Source organism: Pseudonaja textilis, chromosome 15 (assembly GCF_049901715.1).
Source record: "Pseudonaja textilis isolate UNSWEBS1 chromosome 15, rPseTex1.2, whole genome shotgun sequence".
Classification (NCBI taxonomy): Eukaryota; Metazoa; Chordata; class Lepidosauria; order Squamata; family Elapidae; genus Pseudonaja; species Pseudonaja textilis.
The window spans coordinates 3,393,195-3,402,726 of NC_142004.1; the positions used below are offsets into that span (position 1 = coordinate 3,393,195).

The 9,532-nt window shown below is 48.4% G+C and overlaps 1 protein-coding gene across 2 annotated transcripts; it reads left to right on the plus strand.

Moving 5' to 3' along the window:
- On the plus strand, nt 1-9,311 carry PRKAB1 (protein kinase AMP-activated non-catalytic subunit beta 1). Of its 2 annotated transcripts, none has more exons than XM_026718630.2 (8): nt 1-240; nt 2,025-2,287; nt 3,180-3,349; nt 4,501-4,594; nt 6,241-6,355; nt 7,295-7,428; nt 7,805-7,873; nt 8,460-9,311. In XM_026718630.2, the coding sequence occupies exons 2-8, from the start codon at nt 2,129-2,131 to the stop codon at nt 8,535-8,537; spliced, it is 819 nt and encodes a 272-aa protein (XP_026574415.1). In that variant the 5' UTR covers nt 1-240; nt 2,025-2,128; the 3' UTR covers nt 8,538-9,311. The 2 variants fall into 2 exon arrangements, with proteins under 2 accessions (XP_026574415.1, XP_087769331.1); XM_087913205.1 differs by having other exon boundaries at nt 38-443.
- The last annotated feature ends 221 nt before the right edge of the window (nt 9,312-9,532 follow it).

The following is a 9,532-nucleotide window of genomic DNA, read 5'->3' on the forward strand; positions in this document are numbered from 1 at the left end:
GAGAGCCGCTTACCGGAAACCGGAAGGAGAGGACGCGGCGGAGCCTCCGGAAGCGGGGAGCCCGGAAGTGAAAGAACCGGATGGTTTTCCTTTTTTGTTTTGCGATCCGCACCGGCGACTCCTCCTGTGGCTCTTTAGCCGGTGCAAGGAGGAGGAGATCGGCGTGAACCGCTACGCCTCTCCGGGCTTTGAAGGTGGCCGGGTAGAAGCCACCACCGGCGGCGGCTCACCGGGCGCAAGGTGACTTCGGGGTTCCTGAGCATGTGCAGAGTGCGGCGCCTGATCCACCCCCGGGGTAGCCCCTTGCCCCCCGCTTCATCGGCGCTTCCTTTGTCCCGCAAGGAGCGCTGATTGGGGCGTTGGATTATTTGGGAGCCCGTCTCTTCCCCCCCCCACCACCAACCCACCGCTTCCCCGTCTTGGGCTCACAACAGCCCCGCGAGGTAGGACAGGACGGCCTTGGCAATTCCACCCAGGGGCTCTTGGGTCTCCATGGAATGGAATAGAATAGAATTCTTGATTGGCCAAATGTGATTGGACACACAAGGAAATTGTCTTTGGTGCAAATGTTCTCAGTGTACATAAGTACGTTGAGAGCACATGTACATAAACTAGGCTTATGGTGGTAGAATAGTAGAATAGAATAGAATTCGAATTATTAGAAATAGAAGAGAATTAGAAGAGAATAGAATGTTGGAATGAAAAATAATAGAATAGAATAGAGAATATGGAATATAGAACAAGAATTAGGAATAGAATAGAATAGAATTCTTTATTGGCCAAGTGTGATTGGACACACAAGGAATTTGTCTTGGTGCAAATGCTCTCAGTGTACATAAAAGATACATTCCTCAAGAGTCGAGAATCATCAGACACTTAATGATAGTCATAAGGTACAAATAAGCAATCAAATCATACTAGGAAACAGTCAATATAAATCGTAAGGATACAAGCGACAAAGTCATACAGTCACAAGTGGGATGGGATGGGTGATAAGAAGATTAATAGTAATAGTAATGCAGATTTTGTAAATAATTGGATAGTGTTGAGGGAATAATCTGTTTAGCAGAGTGATGGCGTTCGGGGGAAAAACTCCCCTTGTGTCTAGTTGTTCTGGTGTGCAGGGCTCTATAGCGTCGTTTTGAGGGTAGGACTTGAAACAGTTTATGTCCAGGGTGTGAGGGGTCTGTAGATATTTTCACAGCCCTCTTTTTGACTCATGCAGTAGACAGGTCCTCCATGGAAGGCAGGTTGGTAGCCATTGTTTTTTCAGTCTCTGAAGTCTGTGCCTGTCCGATTGCAGAACCAAACCAGACAGTTCTAGAGGTGCAGATGACGGACTCCATCATTCCTCTGTAGAACTGGATCAGCAGCTCCTTTTGGGCAGTTTGAGCTTCCCGAGTTGGCGCAGAAAGAACCTTCTTTGTTGTGCTTTTTTGATGACGTTTTTGATGTTAGGGCACCATTTTAGGTCTTGTGATATGATAGAACCTAGAAGGCTCAAAGTTGCCCCCCTTCCCCCAAGCCTTGCTTTTCCAGGCTTCCCTGGAGTTTATACAGGCAGTCCTCGACTTGTGACCACAATGGAGACCAACGTTTATGTCATTAAACGAGACCTGGGTTCGGTGGGGCTTTTGCTCCATTTTAACGACCTTCCTATCCCCACCATAGTTAAGGGAAATTCCCTGCTGTTGTTTTAAGTCAGTCACCTTGTGTTAAGTGGATCTAGTTGTTAAGCGGGTCAGGGGTGGGATCAGCCGACGGAGCCACAGCAGAGGGCCAAAAGAGCCACATATGGCTCCAGAGCCGCAGGTTGCCAACCCCTGCTGGTCAGGTCACAAAAGGGGATCACGTGACCTCTGGACACTGCCACCATCATAAGTATGAGTCACTTGCCAAACATCTTCAGTGATGTAAGTTCACTAAACGGTCATTAAATGAACCGTTGTAAGTCGGGGACTATCTGTCTGTTCCTGTCGAGCCATGTTTTTTTTAATCTAAAGTTTGTTTTCCTCTTCTTCTAGGGTGGTTTTGGCTTCTTTCTCTTACGAGGGCAACTAGCCAGCAGTTGAAATCAAAGATTGGCCACCTGCCCGTCGCCGTCGTTTCAGCCTCCTCCTCGAGAGCCATGGGGAACACCAGCAGTGAGCGGTCCGGGGTCGATCGCCAGGGGGGTCATAAGACCCCTCGAAGAGACAGCCCCGGCGGTTCAAAGGATGGAGACAGGCCCAAGATTTTGATGGACAGCCCTGAAGACGCTGACCTCTTCAACGCGGAAGAAATGAAAGTAGGTGGAGTCTTGCTGCATTAAGAAATATCCCAAGGTGAAAAATCTGGGATATAACATTGAATTAGAATATTGAGAAAAAATGTAGAGGGTAAAATTATAAACTAATATTGTCAGCAGCGTATAGAGAAAAGGATTGTATATGCACAGTTCTGGAAGCAGGAGAATATACCAGCTGAGGGGACAGTGATAAGAAAGATCCTGGACTGCGCAGAGATGGACAGGCTGACCCTTGAGTTAAAAGATAAAAATGAAACTGAGTACTATCTAGTCTGGGACGCCTGGTATATTTGGCTAGACAACAGATATAAAAGTAATATAGCAATTGATATATGAACATGAATGATGACAATGGTGCAACGTTGTTGGAAGTGTAAATATGTTTTTAAACTGTTGGAAAATGTCTAATAAAAATTATTAAAAAAGAAATAGCTCAACGCTGAGTGTTACCACCTCAAAAACCAATCTTCCCCCTATCCGTATCTGGGAATGAGAGTGGTGCGGGGGCCTGAAGGTGGAGCTCTCGCCTCACAATCAGGAGGCTGTGAGTTCGATCCTAAGTAGAGGCAGAAATTTCTCTCTCTGGGCACCATGAGAATATACCTGCCGAACAAAACTCCGCACCAGAGTCAGGAAGGGCATCCGGCCAGTAAAACACTCAGCTAGCTCCGTTCAGTTGCTCAGACTCTACCCCGCAAGGGATGATGGAGTCGTTAAATGATGATCCATATCTGGGAAGGACGGTGTTAAGTCAGCAATCACGTGACTGTCTTGGGCCTGGTTTTATGTCCTTTTCCTGTCAATCATTAAGCAGAATATCACGGGTTTCCCCCAAGCTATAATCTCTCCCAAACGATCCTGGCTTGTTTCCTGAGATCTGCTGTTTTTCTAGGCTGGAGGAATGGAGAAAGATGAATTCCTGGCTTGGAAACACGATCTGGAGGTGAGCGATAAGGCTCCCACCCAGGCGCAGCCCACCGTCTTCCGGTGGACCGGCGGAGGCAAGGAAGTTTTTTTATCGGGCTCCTTCAACAGTTGGAACAAGCTCCCGCTTACTCGGAGGTAAACTGCGAGCCTGGAAGCTTCGTTTTCCCTGGGGAAGAATCGGCTCATACATGAGCGACGTCTGTTAACGGATCTGTAGAGATTGGTGGCCGGTTTGTTATTTTATCTATCCCATAAATATGCAGTGGAAAAATGGTTTTTTTTATTATTATTATTTTGGTGCCTGGTGTCCCCAGACTGCCCTTAAATCTTGATTATGGGATAGATTTTTCTCCCTGGTTTATTTCTCCCGTTTTTTTTAAGTTTCTGAAGGAAAACAGGTGCTGGAAGTGACCTGAGATCCATTGCCAATAAATATGTAGGACTGCATCATCCGTTTATTTTTATTGATTTAGCGTTTTATCCTGCCTTTATTACTTTATAAATAGGCCCAAAGGTGCTTTTATTCTTCCAAGAGGAAACTGGACTTTCTGGTTTTTATTTGAAGACGTTTCCCGTCTCATCCAAGAAGCTTCTTCAACTCTGACTGGATGGTGGGGAATGGAAGGATTTATACTCCTTGCAGGCAGCTGCTCGTTTGCATTTCTTTTAGAGGGTCCTCGAGGCCACTCGGAGGTTTGTCTGTGTCCTCAGGGTCAAAGAGGCCATCAATGTCCGAATTGAACATCTCTCATCAGAGGGGGAGGGATACGACGTCATCTATTTCTGGTTTTCAACACGGTCCTTTCAGCAGTTCCAGGAAGGCTCCACGCGCATTTGCAGCACTCAGGCTACTCTGAGGACACAGAGAAACCTCCAAGTGGCCTCAGCGACTCTGTAAAAGGGATGCAAATGACCAGCTGTCTGCAAGGACCATAAATCCTTCCATTCCTCCACCATCCAGTTAGAGCTGAAGAAGGTTCTTGGATGAAGAAGCGAAACTCCAGAGTTGCTTCTTAAAAAAGCACCTTTGGGACAACTGTGATCTGGATGGCTGAGAATTCCCATAAACATAAGTCACTCAAGGCAGCAGACCGTATCTAATACTCCTTTCCTCTTTATTGTTCCCACAACAACAAGGTAGGTTGGACTGGGATTGGCCCCCAAACCCTCCAGCCAGATTTGTCGGGCTTAACGTTATTCTGTTGTGAGTCCTTCCCCCGAGTCGGTTGCAGTTGACTGAATTTGGCCTTTAATGGGCTGTGTCTTTTCTCCCCCGCTTGTCGCAGCCATAACAATTTCGTAGCGATCCTCGATCTTCCAGAAGGCGAACACCAGTACAAGTTCTACGTGGATGGACAGTGGACGCACGATCCTTCCGAGGTGAGGGTTGGGTTGTTGTTGTTTTTTTCAAATTCAGCGATCTGGTTCATTTTTTTTTTGTGCCCTGGAATGAATAAATGGATTTCTTGACCTTTGATAGCTGGCAGTTGAGCTTCGTCCCAGCTCTTCTGCTCCTCATGAGTTAAACTTTTCTGGTTATTTTGGTTGGGGGAAATAGCAACTGTGGTCCAGCCACTCCTGAAGGGGCTGCCTGTCATTTATGTATCTGGAGCGATAAATCTGTAAAGGGTCTATTCCGGCACAAAAGTGTTGTGGTTCGCCGGCAGCCAGTGCAGACTGCAGCGGAATCGGGCAGTGGGGAAGAACGGGGACCAGTCTGGGAATCTGGAGAGGACTTGGACAAGGATCCTGCATCCGATGCAGAAATGGGGCCAGGACCATCTGTGGGAGTGGGATGCTGACTCCAGAGCCTCTGGAGTCTGGCAGCAGCGAGGAAGAGGAACAAGGGGAGCCTGTTCCCAGTGCATGAATGCACAGAGCTGCTAGAAGGGGAGAGCAGCCGAGATAAAAGGGTGACTCGGGAGTAAGGCTGGGAGGTGATTGGCCCTCCCCTAAGGGATAAAAGACAGGCAAAGGTAAAGAAACCTTTGCAGGAAGCAAAGTTGTTTGCTCTGTTCAGATTAAACTTTGACGCTCCACATGGACTTTGTACTTCGGTTGCTTTTTTTATAATTCATTTGGCACTCTAGTTGTTGGCAGGCATTCAAAGAAGAGAAAGGTGGGTGCTTATCTCAAGGGACTGTTTGGGACTCATTACAGGCTGGGGTTGCACGTAATTCCCAGCGTTGAAATAAAAACAAGAGTTATTTGGACTAAGCATGTGCTTAATTATGGTCTCGGGAAGCCTGGGTCAGAACAAAAATTTGTAGCCTGATGGGCTTTCATAAAGTGGCAAGGAGCTGAGTTAACGATTGTTCAGAAAAGATAAGGGACTTGGTCTCAAGAGACTGCCCCTTCCTTCAAAGGGAAGCATACTTACAGAGTTATAGGGCTGGAAGGGAGCCTGGAGGCCATCTAGTCCAACCCCCTGCTCAAGCAGGAGTCCTATCATCCTGGACAAATGGTTTGCTCAATCTTTTCTTGAAAATCCCCATTGATGAGAACACGCTCAACTTCCAGAGGCAAGCTGTCCAACTGATAAATTATTCTCTTGGTCGGGAAATTCTTCCCTAGTTCCAGATTGGATTGGACCTCTTTTTAACAAGCTTCCCACCCGTTGCCTCTTTTGTCACCTTTTCTATATGCTCAGGGAATCTTACGCTGAGCTTTCCATTTCGATGGCTAATATTTGGGGAGGTAAACATAATTTCCTCCCTTCTTCCCCAAAGTAAATATAGGGCAACTGAGTGGTGTGCTGGCCTAGAGTTGGAGCTCTGGCCTCACAGTCAGGAGGCTGTGAATTTGATCCTAAGTAGAGGCAGAGATTTCTCTCTCTCTCTCTCTCGGCATCATGAGATAAAAAAAAATCCGCACTGGCGACAGGAAGGGCATCCAGCCAGTAAAAACATCCAGCTCCATTTAGTTGCCCAGGCTACACCCCGCAAGGGATTATGGGGTTGTTATAGGGCAATGTTCTGTTTGATCTAACAAACTTCCCTGCTGGATCTAACAAACTCTCTCCCCAGCCTGTTGTGACCAGCCAACTAGGAACCGTCAACAACGTGATCCAGGTGAAGAAGACTGACTTTGAAGTCTTCGATGCTTTAATGGTCGATTCCCAAAAATGCTCCGACGTCTCCGGTAAGTAGCGCGTGCAAGAACCTGAAAGGGAAGTGAGGACAACGCTTCTGTTTATTGCACAGTCTCATCTGAGTTGGCCCCTTGGAGCAGAGGCTTACCCTTCCGAGCTTTCGGACTTGTGCTCGAGGCCGCCCTCAGGGAATTTCTCTCTACTGGAATGTGGTACTTTGGGCTCTTTTGCGAGTCATGTTTATGTGGTACTTTCCTATTGGTTGATTGGTGTGCCAATGGCCCGCGATTGGCTGTTGTTGCCTTGTGCTGCCAAGTCTTTGGCTCCTAATTGGTGGCGAATCAGCCCTCCTGTTGACTGACAAGGAGACCATTTCCCAGGCTTCAATCATTTCCCTGGCTGTTTTTGTACCTGCTCGGCCAACAATCTTAATAGCTGCAAACTTGAATGTCCTTGTTCATTCGGCTTTAGAATTAGCAGTTTTCCAACATTCTGGGCCTTAGCCCTCTTTTTAGCATGAAATACATCTCTCAGAAGTTTTTTTCCGTCCTGGAAACTACCCAGAGCTACATAATCGTGGGGACCGGGGAGTCTTTGGCAGCCGAGGCCCGTCACTTTTTAAAGAACAGAGGGCCGCAAACTGGTTGAAGGGAAGACCTTCCTTTTGAACAGCCACATGCCTGTTTTAAGGCTTATACTACGCTTTTCATCGGGTTTCCCTCCACAGAGTGGAGGAGAAAGTGCCTCAGCACTTCTCCGCCCTCATATTCCCCTTTATGTAGCCCAGTGTTTGTCAACTGCGGCAACTTTAAAGATGGGTGGACTTCAACTCCCAGAATTCCCCACCTTTGAGACTTGTGGACTTCAGTTCCGAGAATTCCCCAACTTTTGAGACTTTCAGCTCCCAGAATTCCCGAGCCAGCTAGAACTTGGGGAGTTGAAGTTGCCAAGGCCTTTATCTAGTATGCTCCCTCTTTCACTCTCCCCAGAACTGTCGAGCTCGCCCCCCGGACCGTATCACCAGGACCCCTACATCGTCAAGCCGGAAGAGAGGTTCAAGTCGCCCCCCATCCTTCCTCCCCACCTGCTCCAAGTCATCCTGAACAAAGACACTGGGATTTCTGTAAGTAGAGAAGCAGGCCAAATGTTTAGCCTTCCTGGCTGGGGCTTCTCCGATTCAGAGGTGATATTCAGAGGGCGAGGGCGGTGGGAGGAAAGAGAGAGACCCATTTCCCCACCGAAAACAACACCGGGAGCCACAAAAGCTGGGTAGGCCTGGCTAGGGGCTGGTCATGTGACTGGGTGGGAGTGATGTTGAGTTGGCCACGCCCACCCAGGTTGCGTGTCTCCTGGTGGTGTTTTCTGTGGGAAACAGTCCCAAATGGCTCCTGGGGTGTTTAAGGTTGCCACGCCCTGGTCTAGCGTGTGGCAGGGAGGACGTCCTGTCTATGGGTCCTTTTTGAGTTCGAATTCCATAACCCGAAGCTGCTCTTCTTTAGTGCGACCCGGCTCTCCTTCCTGAACCCAACCACGTCATGCTCAACCACCTCTACGCGCTGTCCATCAAGGTAAGAGAGGCCTCCCTGGCCGCGACGGGGCCCTTCTTTGGGCGCAGAGGTCCCCAAACTTGGCCACTTTTAAGACTGGTGGACTTCAACTCCCAGGATTCTCCAGCCAGCATAGCTTAACCCTCTTGTAATCCCTTCCTCTGCAATCTCGCTCCACTTGAGGAGAATCTTGAGACGGTCAGGATTGAACTGGCAGTGGGCAGTTAGCCTGCAATATTGCATTCTAACCACTGCACAGGAAGGAGGGAAGGGAAGGGAAGGGAAGGGAAGGGAGGAAGGAAGGAAGGAAGGAAAAGGAAGAGCAAAGCAATAGGAATAGCTCTTAAGACTTCTATACTGCTTCACGGTGCTTTCCAGCCCCATCTAAGCAGTTTACAGAGTCGACCTTTTGCCCCCCAACAATCTGGGTCCTCATTTCACCGACCTTGGAAGGTTGGAACAGCTGAGTCAACCTTGAGCCTGCTGAGATTCAAATTCTGGGAGTTGGAAGTCCACAAGTCTTAAAAGTTGCCAAGTTTTGCGGGGTGGAGGGGGCTGTTTTGGCAGCTCCTCCCTCTTCTGAACGGCTCTCTCGTCCTCTCTTTAGGACGGCGTGATGGTGCTGAGCGCCACCCACCGTTACAAGAAGAAATACGTCACCACGTTGCTGTACAAGCCCATATGAAGGAGGGCAGGCAAAGCGGACTCGTCCGAGAGAGAGAGAGAGAGAGAGAAAGGAATTGCCATCCCCAATGACCCCAGAATCGTCCTCGCTGTTCAAACCGTCCCCCACCCTACCCCACCCCAAGAGAGAGAGAGAATCCTGTTTGGTTGAACTGGTGCCTTCTCCTCTCCTGTTCTTCGAATCCAGATTCAGCAGCCCTGGGTTTTGTCCCATCAAGCGCGAAGCCTCCTGCCGAGCAACCCAAAGGACATCCAGACTGCGCAGGCCGATTAAACCTTGGAAATTCAATTCTTCTGATGCTTCCTACCCCCCATAAAAAGCCAGAGGTTGGCTTTTAACAACAGCCAAGTGGGGGAACGAGGGCGACTCAGCTCCTGAAAAATGTCTTCATCCTACACCATCGCCTCACCGTTGGGGCAACTCTTGTCTCGTTCTGTTTTGTTTTTAATTTAAAAAAGAAACACACACACAATTGTTTGGAGTTCACGATCACCGCAGCAATAAGAACCAAAGAAAGGGGAAAGCAACCCGCCCCCTGCTCTCTCTTGGGCAGGGGAATTTCAGCCGCCTCGGTGCTTTTCGGTGGTTGGGTGGATGTTTGGAGATCTCCGGCCGTCCCAACAGTTTTATTCCTCGGGATGATCAGCTCGACGGCCACATCCCGAATCAGTATTTTGGTGCCACCGGTCTTGCAATTTGATAATTACCCTGTTCGGAAAGGGTTGTTTGTTTTTTTTTAACCAATAAAGGCACTATGGATTTAAAAAAAAAAAACGAGGTTGCATTTTTCTCCTTCAAAGTTCGAACGCTTTTGAAGTGTTTTATTGCTCACGTTGAGGATGCAGGATAACCAGAGTCGGAAGAGACCTTGCAGGTCATCTAGTCCAACCCCCTTCTCAAGTAGGAGTCTCCTATTACCATTTCAGATAAATGGTTGGCCAATCTCTTTTGAAGAACCTCCAGTGTTGGGAAATCCATAAATTCTGGAGGCAGGC